At 41.7% G+C, this 23615-nt stretch overlaps 1 protein-coding gene across 1 annotated transcript in view; it reads left to right on the plus strand.

Annotated features, from left to right (window-relative positions):
* The window catches only part of LOC133049357 (ATP-binding cassette sub-family C member 4-like), a 68439-nt gene that overhangs the window by 17667 nt on the left and 27157 nt on the right, over nt 1-23615 (plus strand). Inside the window, 5 exon segments of the mRNA XM_061133335.1 lie at nt 1323-1412; nt 3150-3313; nt 4489-4611; nt 5569-5818; nt 8168-8269. Coding sequence (XP_060989318.1) covers nt 1323-1412; nt 3150-3313; nt 4489-4611; nt 5569-5818; nt 8168-8269 — 729 coding nt within the window.

The raw sequence follows: 23615 nt of genomic DNA on the forward strand, positions 1-23615 counted from the left end.
CACCACACATACAAAAGGGTAACTAAATGTGATGATGGCGTATGTTTATTTGTTTTTCTACTGTAACTGTTTCCCAATGTTTATTTACATCAAAACATCACATTGCACATATTAAATATATTTAATTTTTACTGCAAATAAACAAAATCCTCATTGAAAGCTAAAACCAAAAAATTTAAATGAAAAATATTGCTTCTCTCATTATTTGCTACTTATCTAGAGCTTCTGTATCTTGGGAATACTTTTCTGGGAAAAATGTAGGATGTATTCTCCCCATCTTTCCTTTAGTAAAATCTTGTTAAATCCTGGGACTGTGAACTCAGGGCCCTGGCATCTCACTGTCTGTGTTTGTCTTTGGCACATGAGTCCAGGTTCTCCTTGAGTGACATACCGTCTAGTTAAGGGTCTTCATTTTCAGTTGTCATCATCATTGTTATTCTCTTGCAGCTTCTACCATTTAATAGACAAATACTCAGATTTCCCCACAAATTCAATTCAATTCAGTTGCTCAGTCATGTCCGACTCTTTGAGACCTCTTTGGACTGCAGCACACCAGGCTTCCCTGTCTATCACCAACTCCCAGAATTTACTCAAACTCATGTCCGTTGAGTTGGTGATGCCATCCAACCATCTCATCCTCTGTTGTCCCCTTCTTCTCCTGCCTTCAATCTTTGCCCACATCAGGGTCTTTTCCAATGAGTCAGTTCTTTGCATCAGGGAGCCAAATATTGGAGTTTCAGCTTCAGCATCAGTCCTTCTGATGAATATTCAGGACTGCTTTCCTTTAGGATGGACTGGTTGGATCTCGTTGCTGTCCAGGGGACTCTCAAGAGTCTTCTCCAACACCACGGTTCAAAAACATCAATTCTTCAGTGCTCAGCTTTCTTTACAGTCAGACTCTCACATTAGTACATGACTACTGGGAAGAACATAGCTTTGATTATATGGACCTTTGTTGGCATAATGATGTCTCTGCTTTTTAATATACTGTTTAGGTTTTGGCTGAAAATTGCTTAGTTGGCTCCTAGTCTAAACCTACATTCATTTATCCTTTGGGCAGGGCCAAGTGCACTGATAAACAGGGTGGAGGGTTTTGCTTCTGTCTTCTGCTCTTCCCTTTGCTGTCCGTGCAGGCAGGGCTGCCACCACATTGAATTGTCTAAGGATGAACATGGGTCCCTAGAGCCCTGCTTTCAGGCATCCTCCTGCTTGTCCTGACACCACACAAGACCCCAAGAAAATGCACTCCATTTTGCTGTGTTCTCAGATTGACTTGGTATCACTGTAGGAATCTGATTCTTTGTGTCTTTCTCTTATTTCAGTCACTTCTCCTGAGTAGCTCAGCCATGGGGAAGACCACCACAGGCCAGATAGTCAACCTGCTGTCCAATGATGTGAACATGTTTGTTCAGGTGAGCTTCCTTTGAGGGATCCTCTTCCATTTCCCATCCTTCTTCTTACTGGATTTAGCTTATTGGGATGCCAGGTGCCAGGGTTTGGTGTCAGCCAGTGTTCTTTTTTTTTTTCATTTATTTTTATTAGTTGGAGGCTAATTACTTTACAGTATTGTAGTGGTTTTTGTCATACATTGACATGAATCAGCCATGGATTTACATGTATTCCCCATCCCGATCCCCCCTCCCGCTTCCCTCTCTACCCGGTCCCTCTGGGTCTTCCCAGTGCACCAGGCCTGAGCACTTGTCTCATGCACCCAACCTGGGCTGGTGATCTGTTTCACCATAGATAATATACATATTTTGATGCTGTTCTCTCAAAACATCCCACCCTCACCTTCTCCCACAGAGTCCAAAAGTCTGTTCTGTACATCTGTGTCTCTTTTTCCATTTTGCATATAGGGTTATCATTACCATCTTTCTAAATTCCATATATATGTGTTAGTATACTGTAATGGTCTTTATCTTTCTGTCAGCCAGTGTTCTGTTGAGGACATAAGACAAGGGTTCTCTTTATCCAACACTCATTTCCTCTGTGTACAGCTTAGATGTGAAAATATGTTTTGTCCTGTAGATGAAAAGTTTGTTTTTCTGACATTGTCTGCAATATACTTCAGTAATAGGAAGGTAGTAGTGTTCTTGGACAGCTTGGTTAGTGTTCGTAGGGGTTCTCCATAGAAGTTTTGCAGTGGCCTTTCTTGGCATGAGGTGTCAGTGTTGCTGCCTGAACTGTCTTCCTCCCTCTGGATGATGAAGGCCTGGTGGGCAGGAACTGTTCTTTCTCCTGCACCCTGTTCAGTGCTGTTACATAGGGAGCCTTTGAGGAATAATGCCAAGTGGGTGGTCTCCAGCTATGCACAACCTCGTCTCTGCTGTCCCATCATACCCATTTCACACTTACCTTATGAATAGATCATGTTACCAGGGTATTGCAGCTGTTGGCCAGATCTGCATAGAAAAGTTCTCTTTCCTGGATGATCCTGGCCTTTAAGTTTGGGGGTTTACCTGGTAGCTCAGATGGTAAAGAGTCCACCTGCAATGCAGGAGGCCCAGGTTTGATCCCTGGGTCAGGAACATTCCCTGGAGAAGGAAATGGCACCCTGCTCCAATTATCATGCCAGGATAATTCTATGGACAGAGGAGCCTGGTGGGCTATAATCCATGGGGTTGCAAAGAGTCAGACATGACTAAGCGACTAACACTTCCACTTCTTCTTCAATTATTCGTTCATCAAACATGACATAAGGCCTCTACTTAATTTGAAGGATGAATAAGCCTTAATTTCTGCCCTGGAAAGGCCACAGCCTGTCTGAAAGGTAAATGCACAAGCAGTTATCACAAAGTATGGTAAGTACCATATTATAGGCTCTTCTGGGGAGATGGGGGCTGAATTTTGGGACAGAGAGAGTTTGGGGAAGCCCCAAGCTCATTTGTGTTGTGGACAAAATCAACATCTTCCATCAGTTGTGCTGGTCGAGTTCTCCTTGGCACGTCCCTGAGGCCGGCCCTGTGCTACCCCAGAACAGCGTCATCTGGGGTGGACGCTTGGATTTCTGCTTCATCAGGTGTAAAACTCACTGAAATCATTTCTGTTTAGATTCCTGTCTGTTCCTTCAGAGCAGATTGTTTCTACACTGTGTCCTAACTGGTTTTATTGCATGCAGTCCTAAGAAGGCTTTGTCTTTCTCTTTTAAGGTAACTATGTTCTTGCACTATCTGTGGGTGGGGCCACTACAGGCTGTCGCAGTGACTGCCCTGCTCTGGATGGGAATAGGAATGTCGTGTCTCTCCGGGATGGTGATTCTCATTATTCTTCTGCTTTTGCAAAGCTGCTTTGGGATGTTGTTTTCATCACTCCGGTAAGAGAAACACTGGTTTAAAAAATAGGTGATATGTGCTTAGTAACATGCACCATCTGCTCAACGCTTCTGATCAAAATCAAAGCCAATGCCTTCTCTGGTCTCTTCTTTGAGTGCATTGTAGACCCTTCAGGCTTTGCAGGTGGAGGCTCCAGCCTTAAGCTGAAGGCTGATTTTGAAGAGGGAAAGGAGTTGGCACACACTGGCTCCTCCCACTACCATACCTGAATAAGTGGAGTGTTCTTGAGCAGAATGTACCTATGTTGACATTATGTAAACTTTATTAAATAGTAATAGTCCTATAGGCTCAAATTTAGCTGCATGTATTTTTGTTATGTTAGAGCAATTTTCAGGTATCTATTTTCATGTCTTGTTTTTAGTTCAGTGTTTCCATTAACTTATAAGTTTCTCAAGGACAAGGTCAATCTTAATTATCTATGTCTTTATAAAGCCCTACAGTCCCAGCAGAATATGTGATAGAACAGTGACTGGTGATGAAGGACCTAATGGTGATAAGATAGACCTGAGGCAGGTCCCAGAGGGTTGGAGGTGGGTCATTGTCCAGGTTGTCAGGTGATAGAGGTATTGTGCTCTTTGAAGTTTTTTTTTTCCTTGAGATTTTTCTTCTTCTTCTTTTTTTTTTTTTTGGTGACTTTGCATGTGATGTTTTTGTGTATTTGCAATTTCGTTTCCTGTCTGCTGTGAAGAGATGTTCCTTATCCTTCAAGGCCCTGTTCCAGTACTACCAGGTCTCTGAATTTCTTCTTGTTCTGCTTTCCTGGTAGAATTAACAGTCCCATTTTTTCTGCTCCCCAGAACTTCTCTCCTATTTTACCACAGCAGAGACACCGTCTTCCCATTAGATTCAGTGTCTTTTTGCCTCCCCTGCCCAACTGCGACCTCCTTGGGCAGAGAGTTCATACCTGACTTACTTTGGGTCTTCCTTATCTAGTTCTGCAAGTTCTGCAAGTTACTCCTTGAATTAGGCTGAATGGTTGACTTCTAGAAGTCTTTTTCTCCATTTTCACTTTGAGAAGGACCTGCCTGTGATGTCAGCACAGAAGAGCTGTAGGGAATCATCGATCCCTGTGCCCCCTCCTGCTGCTGCTGCTGCTGCTACAGAAAGTTGAGCTGTGGTCATTAAGTCTCATCTCTCACATCTGTTCCCTCGGGAGTAAGACTGCAGCTCTCACAGATGACAGGATCGGGACCATGAATGAAGTTATAACTGGCATCAAAACAGTAAAAATGTATGTTTGGGAACAGTCATTTATGGACCTTATTACCAGATTGAGAAGGTATGTTTTTGTACATATTACACCATATTTTTGTACTTTCCTTCCCCTCTATTTTTACTGACTGAAGTTAGAAGTCTTACCAAGTTTTCACATGAAGATGAACTTAAATACTATGAACACCACACCTCACATGTAGCAGGAGGGTTAAGTGGAAGAGGGGAGACATCATTTTAACCCGCTGTTCCATTTACCATCTTCTTAAAGGAAAAATTATATATGCTTCTGAAGACATACAGATGGCCAATAAACACATGAAAAAATGCTCAACATCACTCTTTATTAGAGAAATACAAATCAAGACTACAATGAAGTATCACCTCACACTGGTAGGCATTGCCATCAACAAAAAGTCTACAAACAGTACCCTCCTGCACTGTGGTGGGAGTGCAAATTGGTACAGCTATTATGGAAAACAGACTGGAGATTCCTCAGAAAACTAGGAATAAATCTACATATGACCCAGCCATCCCACTACTGAGCATATGCATTGAGAAAGTCAGAATTCAAAAAGACACATGTGCCTCAATGTTCATTGCAGCACTATTTACAATAGCCAGGACATGTGCTTCCATAGAGGCCGTGGTGCCTGCCTAATCTGTCTAACGTGTTGGTACCTCACAATTTTGGGGTGTCTTATTCTCTTCCCCCACAAGTTCATGAGCTTCTGGAGGGGACGGGCTGTGTCTTTCTGTCATTAGTGGGGAGCCTGGCCCAGGAGTTGTGGTTTTGAATGCTTGTTGAAAGAATGTTCAAACCCAGTCCAGTTGACCCAGTGTTTAAAAGGGTGACATGAAGCCTCTATTTAGTTGGAAGAGTGAAGTGGTGATGAAGTGTGTGGTCCTGGTGTTGGGATGGAGCCCCAGGCATGCACTGTGTACTGTCTCCATATGAGGACTTGAATTCATGCCTTGGATGTTGATGCTTCTTTTAAAACCTCTTTTCTGCTCTCTTTTACAGTAAGGAAACTTCCAAGATTCTGAAAAGTTCCTACTGTAGGGTCATGAATTTGGCATCATTTTTCGCTGTCAGCAAAATTATGATTTTTGTCACCTTCATCACCAATGAGCTCCTTGACAACCTGATCACAGCCAGCCGATTGTTTGTGGTGGTGACGCTGATCGAGGCTCTGCAGTTCTCAAGCACCCTCTACTTCCCCATGACCGTTGAGAAGGTGTCAGAGGCCGTCGTCAGCATCCGAAGAATCAAGGTTTGGGGACAAATCATTGTTTTCAGTTGTAGGTGGATTTTTTGTAAAATGCCTCGTTTTATTTGGTGTCACTGTGTTCCAGTTAGCAGATATTTAACTCTCTCAGTGCCAAACCTGGCAGTCTTCCCAGAATGTTGTAGGTGCCCACTTCTCTTCATAGGTAGAGTGCATTACAGATACCGTAAGACTGGTTCACGTGTAGGGGCAGTAGTATATATAAGTAGCAGTATCACAGGGCTGTAATGTAGTGATGCCTGCAGAGTGATTAAAATGTCTAATAGCAGGAGAAGCAAACAGAGTGCATCTCCTGTGCTAACTCTAGTGACTAGGCAGTGACTGTGCACAGTCCTGGGGTACAGGATTCCTCTCTGGGCCGGGAGGGGAGGAACTTGCTGAGAGCTCCCTGCTCCTTGGAGAGGAAGAGTGGCCTCAGATTCACTTAATTCTCTGTGTTCAAAAATGAGTTCTTTCCTGCACAGATGTTTTGATTGTTGATGGCTGAGCCACCTTTTGCATCTGCCTTTTCATCCCTGGCCCTTCTTTATTTACTGCTTAATCCTCTCTCTCTAGTTGCCCTCTTTTTTTCAAATTTGTAATTGCCACCATTATGTGAACCAAGAAGTTCCAGATATACAAGCTGGATTTAGAAAAGGCAGAGGAACCAGAGATCAAATTTCCAGCATCCATTGGATCATACAAAAACAAGAGAATTCCAGAAAAACGTCCGCTACTGCTTCATTGACTACTCTAAAGCCTTTGACTCTGTGGATCACAACAAACTGTGGAAAATCATGAAAGAGATGGGAATATCAAACCACTTTACCTGTCTCCTGTCAAACTTGTATGCAAGTCAAGAGGCAACAGTTAGAACTGGTCGTGGAATAATGGACTGGTTCCAAATTGGGAAAGGAGTACATGAAGGCTGTATATTGTAACCTTGCTTTTTTAACTTATATGCAGAGTACATCATGAGAAATGCTGGGCTAGATGATGCTCAAGCTGGAATCAAGATTGCTGGGAGAGATATCAGTAACCTCAGATATGCAGATGACACCACCCTTATGGCAGAAAGTGAAGAGGAACTAATGAGCCTCTTGATGAAGGTGAAAGAGGAGAGTGAAAAGGCTGACTTAAAACTCAGCATTCAGAAAACTACAATCATGACATCTCATCCCATTGCTTCATGGCAGTAGATGGGGAAACAATGGAAACAGAAACAGACTTTATTTTATTGGGCTCCAAAATCATTGCAGGTGCTGATTGCAGCCATGAAATTCAAAGACCCTTGCTCCGTTGAAGAAAAGCTATGACAATCCTAGACAGTGTATTAAAAAGCAGAGACATTATTTTGACAACAATATTCCATATAGTCAAAGCTATGGTTTTTCCAGTAGTCAGGTATGGATGTGAGTGTTGGACCATGAAGAAGGCTGAGCACTGAAGAATTGATGCTTTTGAACTGTGGTGTTGGAGGAGATTCTTGAGAGCCCCTTGGACTGCAAGGAGATCAAACCAGCCAATCCTAAAGGAAATCAACCCTGGGTATTCATTGGAAGGTCTGATGCTGAAGCTCCAATACTTTGGCCACAAAATGTCAAGAGCCAACTCATTGGAAAAGACCCTGATGCTGGGAAAGATTGAGGGCAAGAGGAGAAGGGGACGAGAGAGGACGAGATGGTTGGATAGCATCACTGATTCAACAGACATGAGTCTGATAGTGATGGACAGGGGATCCTGAAGTGCTGCACTCCATGGGATTGCAAAGAGTCAGACACAACTTAGTGACTGAGCAACAACAAATACACTATATTATATGATTATATTGATATATACAATGAGCTGTAATAATAGTAATTAATAAGTATGTAATAATAGTAATTATGTGATATATTATTCCATACATTATTTAATATGTTCTGAGTGAAAGTTAAAGTTGATCAGTTGTGTCCAACTCTTCGCAACCCTATGGACTATACAGTCCATGGAATTTTCCAGGCCAGAATACTGGAATGGGTAGCCTTTCCCTTCTCCAGGGCATCTTCCCAACACAGGGATTAAACTCAGGTCTCCTGCATTGCAGTTGGATTCTTTACCAGCTGAGCCACAAGGGAAGCCCAAGAATACTGGAGTGGGTAGACTAACCCTTCTCTAGAGGATCTTCCCAACCCAGGAACTGAACCAGGGTCTCATGCATTGCATAATAAGTTCTGATGTGAACTAATACTTTAAGTACAGTTAGTAAAACAGTATTTAGACTGTTCAAAGTTTGCAAATCCCAGGAAGGCAATTGTTTTTGTTTGTGCTTACTTCCTGCAGTTTAACAATCTGTTTTTTCCCTCATTTCTGTAGAATTTTTTATTACTTGATGAAATACCACAGGTCAACACTCAGCTGCCATCAGATGGTGAAGTGATGGTGGACATGCAAGATTTCACTGCTTTTTGGGATGAGGTAATAGATCTTCCATTCCAAGATCATGACTGCTAACAGACAACTGTGACTAAGATTTATTGGAGAATTTTTAGATTTTACCCATGGTGTAAAATGTGACTTGCTCATTTACTAAAAGTATGTTGCAAAATTTTTCAAAATAGGGACTAATGTTTTATCTAATGGCGATTAATTATAAAATCTACCTAAGATGTTTGACATGTTGCTATCTCTCTCATTTTCAAGAGAGCTTTCAAAGTATTAGCACATTTTGAACTTAAAGTCCACACATTTGTAATGTTAGCATTTACAGAATTGGACAGACAAAGTGCTGCAATGTGATATCGGTTATCTCAAAAATACACAACTAGTTTTTAAAGAGGCTTTGGGGAATCAGCATATATTTTTTACCTTGATTTTCAGACCAGTTTATTATACACAGAGGGAGGCCATGATCTGGGTCTTTGCTCTGGGGTAGAGTGGGGGCTCCCCCATCCTGAGCTTCTGGATGGTTCTGAATACTTTGGTGGCAGCCAGGGTAGGAGGAGACAGCAGGTGATCATAGTGAGCACCAGTGATTCCTAGTTAAAGCTTTACGCTGTGTGGAAGCTGACTAGGAGAGCTGGTGATTTCCAACTCTTGGTTTATTTGTTGAAAGTGAAAGTGAAGTCACTCAGTCATGTCCGACTCTTTGCGACCCCATGGGCTATAGCCCACCAGGTCCTTCTGTCCATGGGATTCTCCAGGCAAGAATACCGGAGTGGGTTGCCAGTTCCTTCTCCAGGGGATCTTCCTGACCCAGGGATCGAACCCAGGTCTCCCACATTGCGGTCAGATGCTTTAACCTCTGAGCCACCAGGGAAGGGTCAGTCAAACAGAAAAAAGAACAGGGTCTGGTCTCAAGAAGTTGTCAGTATCACACACTCAGTGCAGCCCCTTTACCAACTGAAATAACCCCCCGCCCCTGCTCTCCGGTTCCGTGGTCTTCTGTGCATACCCTCCTGTATCAGTGAGGATTGGTTAGGAAAACAGAATCCCACCACGGGAGAGGGAGTTCCATGCAGGGAATTAGTTACACAGATGATAAAAGAGGGAGAAAAAAGCAGAAAGGGCAAAACGATGGTGCGTGAGACAACCCAGGGGTTATCAAAGGCAGGAAGCTGCTCCAACCCCCAGGGCTGGGAGTACTCAGGGAGGCGGCACCTCCGCCAGAGGGTCCACCCTCCAGATCAGAGCCCAGGAGCCGGGCTGTCAGAGTGGGGGCCATAGAGCACATGTCCTGACTTTAGGCTCATCCTGTCTTTCGTGCCTGTGACTCTGTGGTGCCACCTGCTTCTGACTCAGCAGCTGCCGTCCCCACCAACAACCAGTGGTATTTCCCCAGATACATGAAACCACATCCCAGCACCTTCTGTCCATGGAAACTCACACACGGTGTCTGATCTAACCTGAGAGCTTCTGCTACGTTAATACGGTAGATTTACCTTCTGATTGGTGTTTCTCGTCATAATGCTTTTGAAGCAGTTATAGAAAGCACCACTAAAATTCCATTATAAAGACCACTTCATGTGAATGCTAACACATACTTTGTATGAACTTATTAGCAGATTTCTTTTGTTCCCAGCAAACATGTATATTTATTTTAAATCAGTTCAGTGTATGTTCTGCAGTTATTAATTAACTGAAATAAAAATATCTGTATGCAGCAGTCTGCCTGTGCAGCAAATGCCTGTAAGGTAGATAAGAGATTTTAGTTGTTCTATAGTTCATGTGAATAAATCAGATGGAAAATCTGAAAAGAGTTCTGTATAGCTTCTAGAGTTAAAAAAAAAAACAAAAAAACCCACATTATTACTAACTCAAGATACTAAACTGCTGAAGAGGGGAAAAGGCTGTGAGTTCTTTTGTAAGGCTCTTGTAAAATCTAACTAATGGCATATTATGATTCTGTTAGAGCAGAATTCAAAATTACAGAGATGAGAGTCTTCATCAGCTACATTTTCACGAAAATAGATACAATGTTAACATTATTGTGTGGCACGGTTTTCTTGGAGAAGGAAATGGCAACCTCCTCTAGTATTCTTGCCTGGAGAATCCCAGGGATAGAAGAGCCTGGCAGGCTACAGTCCATAGGGTTGCAGAGTCGGACATGACTGAAGTGACTTAGCAAAGTAAAGCAAAGGTATTCCTATCTAGGTGAATGATAATTATGCTATCGCAGCTAATTTTTACCACTTTCAGGAAATGGAAATTCTAAATATTTTCAGCTGAATCTAGTTGAAAATCTAGCACTCACTAAAAACTAACAGCCATGGCACCATAATAACATTTTTTGTGAGATACCTAAACGGTTACCACTGAGGGAGACACAAAAATGTGAGGTAAGCACATCTTTTCCCAGAAACCTTTGAAGCCAGAGATAAACAATTAAGGCACTTGAAAACATTAGGGATATGTATCAACTTGCAAGTAAAACAAACTATAGCTGTACCAGCAAGCAATGAAGAAAGTAAATCTTCATTTTATGAACCTTTAATTATCTAAATGTAAGGAATTTTGGCTTAAGAAATGGTCAAAAGCAACTTGTCATTTCTTACTATATAATATTGAAAACCAAGTGCTAAATTCAGCCATTGTAGGGTAAGGAAACTAAAACAAAAAAGCCTTGATGACCTGGAGCCTTAATGAGCAAAAGCTCATTTTAAATTGACTTAAGCCCCTGAACTAATCCTCTATGTCAAAGGCAGGGAAGAAGGATCCCTCTAAACCTGAAAAAACTAGTGATTCATAAGGAAACTAAAGAGATGAAAGTAAGCATGCTTATCATACCACAGGAATTGAAACTAAGAAGAAAAAGATGGGTGAGAAGAAATAAAAAGTACAATCTATTTACCTAGGGCAATCATCATTAAACATCGACAGTAATCTGATCAACTAAAATTTTTTTCTGAAATTATACTGCTCACATTTTCTGTGTCAAAACTTAAAATGATTGTCATTAATGAGTTAGTAAATGATTCTATAACAACTTTCTTGCTTCATAAAAGTTACATTTTAAGAAAGTTCGGTGGAAATCTTAAGGTACAACAGTTAGGATACCTTTTTGAAGTACAAAGGAACATATAATTAAATCAACTTTATACTTTTTAACAGCCATAAGAAAAATTTAGGGTGGTTCAATAGATGAAGGCTTTTGACTTCCTATAAATTGTTTAAGTTACTCAGGCTTGAAATAAAGTAGGTAAGTTTTCAGTTAAATACTGACAGTGTAGTATCTTAGAGCAGATTTTTTATTGCCCACATCAACAGTTACATTCTCAGAACAACTTTTCCCTTCTTTAATGTGAAATTGCAAATCACCAGCATTTTAGGTTAAGTCTAGACTTTAAGGCCTTGTTCTTTAATTTCTGAATGATACAAAGTGCTTTATAAGTATGAACAATAACCTGTTATACTTTACTATTTTTTGTCCTTTCCATTCATTTCTTTAAATCTGGAATGTGGCAAGTTTTTTACATGTAGAAAAAATAACTGTTATCAAGCACAAAAGTTTACTCTAAGGATACTAAATTTTTTAATTTATTCCACTTTTTAAATGATAGCCAAAAATCCACCTGATTGATGCTCATTTAGAACCTTCTTCTCAGTTCTGGTCACTAAAGTACATCCTGAGTTTGAATAAAAATGATGCATCTTTCAGGCTTTAAAATAACTACTTTTTAAAAAATTTTAATTGGAGGCTAATTACTTTACAATATTTGGTTTCTGTGGTGGCTCCATGGTAAAGACCCTGCCTGCAGTGCAGGAGACCCAGGTTCGGTTCCTAGGTTGGGAAAATCCCCTGAAAAAGGGAATGGCAACCCACTCTAGTATTCTTGCCTAGGGACTGCTAAGTGACTTTCATTGCACCTGCATAAGGGTCATGAGGTTGTCTGAACAGGACAGTGTTTTCCATCACTTACAGAGTTACATTTGGTGTGTCAGGAGGAGAGAATCTAATCCCACAGCAGCAGCCATTTAAGGTAAAAGAAGAAGCCACAAATATTCATGCAGAGTACTTTAAATATCCCCCTTGAGCAAAACGATTTAACTGATTTTTCTTCAAGAGCAATGCTCCTATATGCATCCGTTGAAAAATTAAAGATCCCAGAATAGCATCTTCTGTGTGGGACATATTGAAAGATGATATTTTGGTTTCAGTGAGTTACACTCCAGCCCTTGTTAATTTAGCAGGTCTATTTTCAGAGGGTGGGGTAAGTGTTAGTCGCACAGTCGGGTCCAACTCTTTGTGACCCCATGAACTATAGCCCGCCAGTCTCCTCTGTCCATGGAATTCTCCAGGCAAGAATACTGGAATGGGTTGCCATTCCCTTCTCCAGAGGATCTTCCCTACCGAGGGATCAAACTTGGGTCTTCCACGTTGCAGGCAGATTCTTTACCATTTGAGTCACCAGGGGAGCCCACAGAGTGTGGTAGTTTTGTATTTTTAGATTTGCAGAATCTATAGAGAAAGAAAATTACAGCCTACACACCCAAGAAAGGACAATTCCTCCAAAGAACCTGGCTGCATCAGAGGCAGACTTTGGTGCAGGTTGTGAGCTTGGAGTTAGTGGTTTTAGTTATACCTGACGTGGCAGCTGCGGTGGGAGCTGAGGAGGGGAAGGCAGAGTTGTGGTGTTAGCTCTCGGATTGGTTGGTGATGACGTGACAGTGGGCACAGAAAGAATTCTGTGTTCACCACCTGGCAGTCACTAACTTTGAATTATGTAAACAGTAGCTTTTACCTTTCATGCAGCCCCAAAGCAGGTAGTATTAGCAGCCTTAGCATCAAAACGGGAAACACAGCTGTTATGGTTTCCCAGATTTCTGGTGCTGGAGAGGTGCGCCTCAGGAGTGGCGGTACTGGGGCTCTCATGGTGCTCAGTAAAGCCGGGCTATAGTCACGTCAGGGCCAAGGTGGTGCCCTGAGCCGGTCATCACACAGAGTGTGGCCAGGCAGCCCGCGGCACAAAGCAGCAGGTGGGAGAGCCCAACAATGTGTCCTCTGTGCAGGTGTTCAAGTGGACCCATCACTGCATCTGTCCTTCTGTCCCCTGCATCCTCCCCCCAGTGTGTGCAGGTGTCCATTGAATTGCTTTTGTACCAAACTATGCAGCATTATAAAAATGAACTATCTTTCAAGAGCTTAATAACATGGTCACAGACTTCTGTGTAAATTGCACTGTAGTCCAGAACACCCTGTTCTGTTATGCTGGTGTTGCCTATGGAAGGACTGTGCCCCTTGTGGGGGTCATTAGTAATTAGGGCTGTCAGGTTAGGTTGTGAGTGAGGGAGCCTTCAGAGGGGAAGGGAAAGACATTGGGGTTTTGGAGAGAATCTGAGTCTGAATGAAGCCCCTGCTGGGCTGGGCGGCAGGAGATAGACGTGAGCTCTGTAACCTGCTACCCTAGACAGCCAGGTGTCCAGGTGGGGAAGGTCTCAGGGACCCAGGTCTCATTCATGAAATGATGGGACTTGGTCTCGATCTGTAAGGTTTAAAACAAATGGTTCCAGGGCCTTCTCTGGTGGTCCATTGGTTAAGAATCCACCTTCCAATACAGGGGACTCTGGTTCCATCCCTGGTTGAGGAACTAAGATCTCACATACTAGGGAGCAACTAAGCCCACACACCCCAACAAAGACCCAGAGCAGCAGCCAAAATAAAAAATTATATAAAAAAATAAATAAGCAAAACAAACGGTCTTGTGGGAGCCTCCAGATCTCACGGGGCAGGGTTTTGAACCGTGTCTGCACAGAGTAGTGGCTTAGATGATGATCTCTGTTGAGTCAGTGTTCCCTGAGCCTGGATAACCAGTGGGGGAGGGGACCCAGCAGTCGTGAACTGGCGAGTGCTGCCCCCTTCTGGTCAGCACGGAGCAGTGCGCGATCCTGAAGCCTGAACACGGAAGGTACTCTGTCCTTGACAGACTGAGGGGCTGTGATAGAAGTTGATGTTTGTAGGTGGTTCACTATTTTGCTATCATAACTGAGTGAAAAGTAGTAAAATAGGATTAACAAGTGTCAGGCAGGAAGAAAGGAGTTCAGTTCAGTTGTCATTCAGTTGTGTCCGACTCTTTGCGACCCCATGGACTGCAGCATGCCAGGCCTCCCTGTCCATCACCAACTCCTGCAGCTTACTCACTCTCATGTCCATTGAGTTGGTGATGCCATCCAACTATCTCATCCTCTGTTGTCCCCTTCTCCTCCCACCTTCAATATTTCCCAGCATCAGGATTGTTTCAAATGAGTCAGTTTTTCACATCAGGTGGCCAAATTATTGGAGTTTCAGCTTCAACACCAGTCCTTCCAGTAAATATTCAGGACTGATCTCCTTTGGGATGGACTGGTTGGATCCCCTAGCAGTCCAAGGGACTCTCAAGAGTCTTCTCCAAGACCACAGTTCACTTTTTATTTTTTTCCCATTATTTTTATTAGTTGGAGGCTAATTACTTTACAGTATTGTAGTGGTTTTTGCCATACATTGACATGAATCAGCCATGGATTTACTAGTGTTCCCCCATCCTGAACCCCCTCCCACCTCCCTCCCCATCCCTTTGGGTTTTCCCAGTGCACCAGGCCCGAGCACTTGTCTCATGCATCCAACCTGGGCTGGTGATCTGTTTCACCCAAGATAGTATACTTGTTTCAATGCTATTCTCTCAGAACATCCCACCCTCGCCTTCTCCCACAGAGCCCCAAAGTCTGTTCTGTACATCTGTGTCTCTTTTTCTGTTTTGCATATAGGGTTATCATTACAATCTTTCTAAATTCCATACATATGCGTTAGTATACTGTATTGGTCTTTATCTTTCTGGCTTACATCACTCTGTATAATGGGCTCCAGTTTCATCCATCTCATTAGAACTGATTCAAATGAATTCTTTTTAATGACTGAGTAATATTCCATTGTGTATATGTACCATAGCTTCCTTATCCATTCATCTGCTGATGGGCATCTAGGTTGCTTCCATGTCCTGGCTATTATAAACAGTGCTGCGATGAACATTGGGTGCCGGGGTCCAGCTTCGGCAGGATCCAGGGGGTACCCTTGGGATGAACTGCATTGGCAAGAGAAGACACGTGAGACCAGCCTTGATAGGGCCAAGTCTGTGAGGGAGAGAGGGAGAGAGAGAGAGAGAGAGAGAGAGAGGGAGGGAGGGAGAGAGAGAGAGAGGGAGGGAGGGAGGGAGGGAGGGAGGGAGAGAGAGAGAGAGAGAGAGAGAGGGAGAGAGAGGGAGAGAGAGAGAGAGAGAGAGAGAGAGAGAGAGAGAGAGAGAGAGAGAGAGAGGGAGGGAGGGAGAGAGTGACCAGATGGGGGGGCGGGGTGCAGCAGAGTCTGGCAGGGTCTGGCAATGCTTTACTTTTTACCGTGGCTTTTATACCCTAAATTAGTACATTTCAAAGGGAAGATAGTTTAACATTACATCAGTTTGTTCTTCATGAAACCAGGGTGTTTTCTGCATATGTCTTTGTTTATGAGGATCTTGTACATTATCTTCTGGCCTTGGGGCCTATTAACATTTTATGCAAGTCAGGTGAATGTAAACCTATTTTCTGTTTCTATGGTGACCTTAACTGAAAGGTAGCAGTCTCGTAGGGCAACAGTACAGAGTAGAAGTATACCCTTGTTAATATAAAAATTAATCCTTCTGCAGAAGTTGTCAGTTGCATTTGTCTAATAAGTTTACCCCACACTGACTCTGCGACTTTAGTGAGGCAGCTTCTGCCTAGCACTCCTGGCTGACAATTAACAACCATTTCATTGTTACCACACTAGGGCTAAGTTCTTATTTCTCTAGATCTTTAGCTATATTAACAATGGTTTCTATAACACAACCTTAGCACATTAAAAGCAAAAACACAGCAAGCAAATGTCAACCCAATAACCACCTTTAGAATAATTTTTCTTATGTTTTCTAATAGGACTCCTTCACTCCTCAAAAATGCTCTATGTCTATTAGGGCTTTTATATAATCAGGTTCTTTATGCTATTTTATTATTAGGATATTATAAGCAATCATGCATATTAGTACCAAGGGCATAAATGCATTTGCTAAACAAACTAAAATACCAGCAGAGGAGTTTAAATTAAAACACTCCTTTCACCCTGGATAATCTCATAAAATACCACCACCCAGGAAACTTATTGATTAAAGTTCTAAATTGATTCTTATTTGGGAAGAGATCGGGGAAGGCCTTCTGCCTGTGTCACAGAAATTAGGGAGTAGTCTATTGAGGCAGGCATCAGAAAGACAGATATCATCTTTAAGGTGAGCACTGGGGGCAGCTTTTCAAAATCCCTGAAAACCTGATCTGCCTTGCCTGTCAGGCTTTCTCCTTGTGACCTTGTCATGGATGGGATCTTGTGAGCTGGCCTTTTCGAAACCCCCGAAAACCTGATCCGCCTTGCCTGTTAAGTTTTCTCCCTCATTACCTTGTCATGGGTGGGATCTCGTGTGCCAGCTCCTGGCAATTGGGATGCCCATGTGTCTTTCAGATCTGGTTTCCTCAGTGTGTATGCCCAGGAGTGGGATTGCTGGGTCATATGGCAGTTCTATTTCCAGTTTTTTAAGGAATCTCCACACTGTTCTCCATAGCGGCTGTACTAGTTTGCATTCCCACCAACAGTGTAAGAGGGTTCCCTTTTCTCCACACCCTCTCCAGCATTTATTGCTTGTAGACTTTTGGATAGCAGCCATTCTGACTGGCGTGTAATGGTACCTCATTGTGGTTTTGATTTGCATTTCTCTGATAATGAATGATGTTGAGCATCTTTTCATGTGTTTGTTAGCCATCTGTATGTCTTCTTTGGAGAAATGTCTATTTAGATCTTTGGCCCATTTTTTGATTGGGTCATTTATTTTTCTGGAATTGAGCTGCAGGGGTTGCTTGTATATTTTTTAGATTAATTCTTTGTCTGTTTCTTCATTTGCTATTATTTTCTCCCATTCTGAAGGCTGTCTTTTCACCTTCCTTATCGTTTCCTTTGTTGTGCAAAAGTTAAGTTTCATTAGGTCCAATTTTTTTATTTTTGCTTTTATTTCCAATATTATGGGAGGTGGGTCATAGAGGACCCTGCTGTGATTTATGTCAGAGAGTGTTTTGCCTATGTTCTCCTCTAGGAGTTTTATAGTTTCTGGTCTTACATTTAGATCTTTAATCCATTTTGAGTTTCTTTTTGTGTATGGTGTTAGAAAGTGTTCTAGTTTCATTCTTTTACAAGTGGTTGACCAGTTTTCCCAGCACCACTTGTTAAAGAGGTTGTCTTATTTCCATTGTATATTCTTGCCTCCTTTGTCAAAGATAAAGTGTCCATAGGTATGTGAATCTATCTCTGGGCTTTCTATTTTGTTCCATTGATTTATATTTCTGTCTTTGTGTCAGTACCATATTGTCTTGATGACTGTGGCTTTGTAGTAGAGCCTGAAGTCAGGCAGGTTGATTCCTCCAGTTCCATTCTTCTTTCTCAAGATTACTTTGGTTATTAGAGGTTTTTTGTATTTCCATGCAAATTGTGAAATTATTTGTTCTAGTTCTGTGAAGAATATCATTGGTAGCTTGATAGGGATTGCATTGAATCTATAGATTGCTTTGGGTCATATACTCATTTTCACAATATTGATTCTTCCAATCCATGAACATGATATATTTCTCCATCTATTTGTGTCCTCTTTGATTTCTTTCATAGGTGTTTTATAGTTTTCTATGTATAGGTATTTTGTTTCTTTAGGTAGATATACTCCTAAGTATTTTATTCTTTTTGTTGCAATGGTGAATGGTATTGTTTCCTTAATTTCTCTTTCTGTATTCTCTTTGTTAGTGTATAGGAATGCAAGGGATTTCTGTGTGTTAATTTTATATCCTGCAACTTTACTATATTCATTGATTAGCTATAGTAATTTTCTGATGGAGTCTTTAGGGTTTTCTATGTAGAGGATCATGTCATCTGCAAACAGCGAGAGTTTCACTTCTTCTTTTCCTATCTGGATTCCTTTTATTTCTTTTTCTGCTCTTATTGCTGTGGCCAAAACTTCCAAAACTACGTTGAATAGTAGTGGTGAGAGCGGACACCCTTGTCTTGTTCCTGATTTTAGGGGAAATGCTTTCAATTTTTCACCATTGAGGGTAATGCTTGCTGTGAGTTTGTCATATATAGCTTTTATTATGTTGAGGTATGTTCCTTCTATGCCTGCTTTCTGGAGAGTTTTTTTTTTTTTTTTATCATAAATGGATGTTGAATTTTGTCAAAGGCTTTCTCTGCATCTATTGAGATAATCCTATGGCTTTTATCTTTCAATTTGTTAAAGTGGTTTATTACACTGATTAATTTGTGGATATTAAAGAATCCTTGCATTCCTGGGATAAAACCCACTTGGTCATGATGTATGATCTTTTTAATATTGTTGGATTCTGTTTCCTAGAATTTTGTTAAGGATTTTTGCATCTATGTTCATCAGTGATATTGGCCTGTAGTTTTCTTTTTTTGTGGCATCTTTGTCTGGTTTTAGAATTAGGGTGATGGTGGCCTCATAGAATGTAGGTTTGGAAATTTACCTTCTGCAATTTTCTGGAAGAGTTTGAGTAAGATAGGTGTTAGCTCTTCTCTAAATTTTTGGTAGAATTCAGCTGTGAAGGCATCTGGTCCTGGGCTTTTGTTTGCTGGAAGATTTCTGATTACAGTTTTGATTTCCGTGCTTGAGATGGGTCTGTTAAGATCTTCTATTTCTTCCTGGTTCAGTTTTGGAAAGTTATACTTTTCTAAGAATTTGTCCATTATTTCCAAGTTGTCCATTTTATTGGCATAGAGCCGCTGGTAGTAGTCTCTTATGATCCTCTGTATTTCAGGATTGTCTGTTGTGATCTCTCCATTTTCATTTCTAATTTTGTTAATTTTGTTCTTCTCCCTTTATTTCTTAATGAGTCTGGCTAATGGTGTGTCAATTTTGTTCATTTTTTCAAAAAAACAGCTTTTAGCTTTGTTGATTTTTGCTATGGTCTCTTTAGTTTCTTTTGCATTTATTTCTGCCCTAATTTTTAAGATTTCTTTCCTTCTACTAACCCTGGGGTTCTTCATTTCTTCCTTCTCTAGTTGCTTTAGGTGTAGAGTTAGGTTATTTATTTGACTATTTTTTTGTTTCTTGATGTAAGCCTGTAATGCTATGAACCTTCCCCTTAGCACTACTTTTACAGTGTCCCATAGGTTTTGGGTTGTTGTGTCTTCATTTTCACTCGTTTCTATGTGTATTTTGATTTCTTTTTTGATTTCTTCTATGATTTGTTGGTTATTCAGAAGTGTGTTATTTAGCCTCCATATGTTTGAATTTCTAATAGTTTTTTTTTCCTGTAATTGAGATCTAATCTTACTGCATTGTGGTCAGAAAAGATAACTGGAATGATTTCAATTTTTTTTAATTTACCAAGGCTAGATTTATGGCCCAGGATGTGATCTATTCTGGAGAAGGGTCCGTGTGCACTTGAGAAAAGGTGAAATTGATTGTTTTGGGGTGAAATGTCCTATAGATACCAATTAGGTCTAGCTGGACCATTGTGTCATTTAAAGTTTGTGTTTCCTTGTTAATTTTCTGTTTAGTTAATCTATCCATAGGTGTGAGTGGGGTATTAAAGTCTCCCAGTATTATTGTGTTATTGTTAATTTCTCCTTTCATTCTTGTTAGCATTTGCCTTACATATTGCAGTGCTCCTATCTTGGGTGCATATATATTTATAATTGTTATATCTTCTTCTTGGATTAATCCTTGATCATTATGTAGTGTCCTTCTTTGTCTCTTTTCACCACCTTTATTTTGAAGTTATTTTATCTGATATGAGTATTGCAACTCCTGCTTTCTTTTGGTCTCCGTTTGTGCGAAATATTTTTTTCCAGCCCTTCACTTTCAGTCTGTATGTGTCTCTTGTTTTGAGGTGGGTCTCTTGTAGACAGCATATATAGGGGTCTTGTTTTTGTATCCATTTAGCCAGTCTTTGTCTTTTGGTTGGTGCATTCAACCCATTTGCATTTAAGGTAATTATTGATAGGTATGGTCCCGTTGCCATTTTCTTTGTTGTTTTGGGTTCACGTTCATACAACCTTTCTGTGTTTCCTGATAGAGAAGATCCTTTAGCATTTGTTGAAGAGCTGGTTTGGTGGTGCTGAATTCTCTCAGCTCTTGCTTGTCTGTAAAGCTTTTGAACTCTCCTTCATATCTGAATGAGATCCTTGCTGGGTACAGTGATCTGGGTTGTAGGTTATTCTCTTTCATTAGTCTAAGTATGTCCTGCCATTCCCTTCTTGCCTGAAGAGTTTCTATTGATAGATCAGCTGTTATCCTTATGGGAATCCCTTTGTGTGTTATTTGTTGTTTTTCCTTTGTGGCTTTTAATATTTGTTCTTTGTGTTTGATCTTTGTGAATTTTATTCATATGTGTCTTGGGGTGTTTCACTTTGGATTTATCCTGTTTGGGACTCTCTGGGTTTCTTGGACCTGTGTGACTATTTCCTTCCCCATTTTAAGGAAGTTTTTAGCTATTATCTCCTCAAGTATATTCTTATGGCCTTTCTTTTTGTCTTCTGCTTCTGGGACTCCTCTGATTTGAAATTTGGGGCATTTCACATTGTCCCAGAGGTCCCTGAGGTTGTCCTCATTTCTTTTGATTCTTTTTTCTTTTTTCCTCTCTGCTTCATTTATTTCCACCATTTTATCTTCTACCTCACTTATCCTATCTTCTGCCTCTGTTATTCTACTATTGGTTCCCTCCAGAGTGTTTTTTGATCTCATTCATTGCATTATTCATTTTTAATTGACTCTTTTTTATTTCTTCTAGGTCTTTATTAAACATTTCTTGCATCTTTTTAATCTTTTTCTCCAGGCTATTTATCTGTAGCTCCATTTTGTTTTCAAGATTTTGGATCATTTTTAATATCATTATTCTAAATTCTTTTTCAGGTAGATTCCCTATCTCTCCTCTTTTATTTGGCTTGGTGGGCATTTTTCATGTTCCTTTACCTGCTGGGTATTTCTCTGCCTTTTCATCTTGTTTAGGTTGCTGTGTTTGGAGTGGCCTTTCTGTATTCTGGTGGTCTGTGATTCCTTTTTATTGTGGAGGTTTCTCCCAGTGGGTGGGGTTGGACGATTGGCTTGTCAAGGTTTCCTGGTTAGGGAAGCTTGCATCGGTGTTCTGGTGGGTGGAGCTGGATTTCTTCTCTCTGGAGTGCAATGGAGTGTCCAGTAGTGAATACTGAGATGGGTCTATGTGTTTGGTGTGACTTTGGGCAGCCTGTATGTTGATGCTCTGGGCTATGTTCCTGCATTTCTGGATAATTTGCATGGAATGTCTTGCTCTGGAACTTATTGGCTCTTGGGTGGTGGTTGGTTTCAGTGTAGGTATGGAGGCTTTTGGATGATCTCTTAATACTTGATGTTCCCTGTAGTCAGGAGTTCTCTGGTGTTCTCAGGTTTTGGGCTTAAGTCTCCTGCCTCTGGATTTCAGTTGCATTCTTCCAGTAGCCTCAAGACTTCTCCAACTATACAGCACTGATAATAAAGCTTCTAGGTTAATGGTGAAAGGATTATCCACAGTGAGGGACTCCCAGAGAGGTTCACAGAGTTCCATGAAGAAGAGGAGAGGGAGGAAGGAGATAGAGGTGAATAGGAGGAGAAAAAGGGGGTGTCAAGAGAGGAGAGACAGATCTAGGTTGTACTCTGTTCCCTAAGTGTTCTCCATAGCCCAGAACACCCACAGAGATTCACAGAATTGGATTGAGAAGAGAAGGGGGAGGGAGGAAATAGAGGTGATATGGGGGAGAAAAAGGAGAGTCAAAATGGGGAGAGAGTGATCAAACCAGTAATCACACTCCTGAGTAAAAATGGGTACTGAAGGTTGGATTCTTAAATGTCCAAAATTGATATCAAATACCAAAAAACCAAGATTAAAAATCTAGAGTAGAGGTTAGACTCTTAAAAATACAATATTAAAAAACCACAAAAACACAAAAAATTTAAGAACTATATATGAAGTTCACTTTAAAAATAGGGTCTTTTTTTTTTTTTTTTGGCCAGGTTATAGTGGGTTATAAAAGTTAAAATTAAGGAGTAATAGAGGACTTAAAAAAAAAAAACAGAAATACAAAAAAATTTTTTTTAATTAAAATAATAGTAAAAAGATATCTAGGAATTTCTCTGAAGCTGTTGCGGGCAGTGTGGGTTTGGTTCAGTTTCAGATAGCTCCTTGTTCCAGCTTACACTTCTCGATATCTGTAGGCCCCTTCCAGTGTAGTCAGTGTTAACTACAGGGATTTTAACCTGTTGTACCTGTCACTTCTGAAGCGATTCCCTTTGTTTCTTTGGCTTCTGTTTGCAGGTCTCTTCAGTGTCTAATTTTCACTCTGACACAAGCCGGTGGAGGTGGTCTCTTGTTTAGGTTCGCTTGTTCAGTCGTGTGCTGTGGGGAGGGAGGAGCACTGCAGACAAATATCACTGGCATGTGTGGGGAGCACTCGCAGTGTTCCAGCAACACTGGGTTTGCCCCCGCTTGCAGCGTGTGTGCTTTCCCTGTCTACACTGCTCAGGCCCCAGGCTGCTCTTCAGAGAGCTGGCCCTGAGTTGCGTGCACTTCCCAGGCCTCAGCCGCTCAGATTCAGGTTTTTGGTTACTCCACAAAGACGCACACTTGGTTGGGTCTGCATTTTGTGTCTTCCCCATCCGAGCAGCTCAGGCAGCCAGGAGCTTGACGAGCGCACTCTCCCCAGGTGCAGTGCCCCTTATCCCCTCTGAGGTCCCAGCCTCAGTTTCCGGGCGCGCCGGTCTGGTGCGCCTTGTGTCTGTTCTGGGGAGCTAGACTCTAGGTGCAACCCTCCTGGTGGATGTCGACCATCCAGAATCTCAGGAGGTCTTTGGCTAGAGACTGGCAGCCTGTTTGCAGTTTGGTAGGGGGGTGCTGTCTCTGGGGCCAAGTTTGCCCCTTTCCCCTCCCCCCTGCCTCCTGCCTCCAGCAGGGGATGGGCCGGTCTGCAGCCAGCTAGCTCTTCTCTGGTATTTGCTCAGTCCTTCGTTCTGGGAACGGGCAGGTAGTGCCTAAGTTTAGGGCTTTTCCCAAGTTAATTCTCTCTCTCTTGCTATCCCACAGTTTAAGTTGCTTTCTCACATTAGCTCCCTCCGATTGCCCTCAGGGCATTCAGGTCCGGTCCTTACCCTAAGCAATGCCACCCACTCCTCTCCATTCAGCCCCCACTTGCTGGTGGCGGATGCAGGCATCTGGGGGTACTTTTCTGCTGGGAGTTGCTTTTAGGCACATAATCTGTGGGTTTTATTTATTTTTCCTCCCTGTTAGG

The sequence above is a fragment of the Dama dama genome, chromosome 30 (assembly GCF_033118175.1).
Source record: "Dama dama isolate Ldn47 chromosome 30, ASM3311817v1, whole genome shotgun sequence".
NCBI lineage: Eukaryota > Metazoa > Chordata > Mammalia > Artiodactyla > Cervidae > Dama > Dama dama.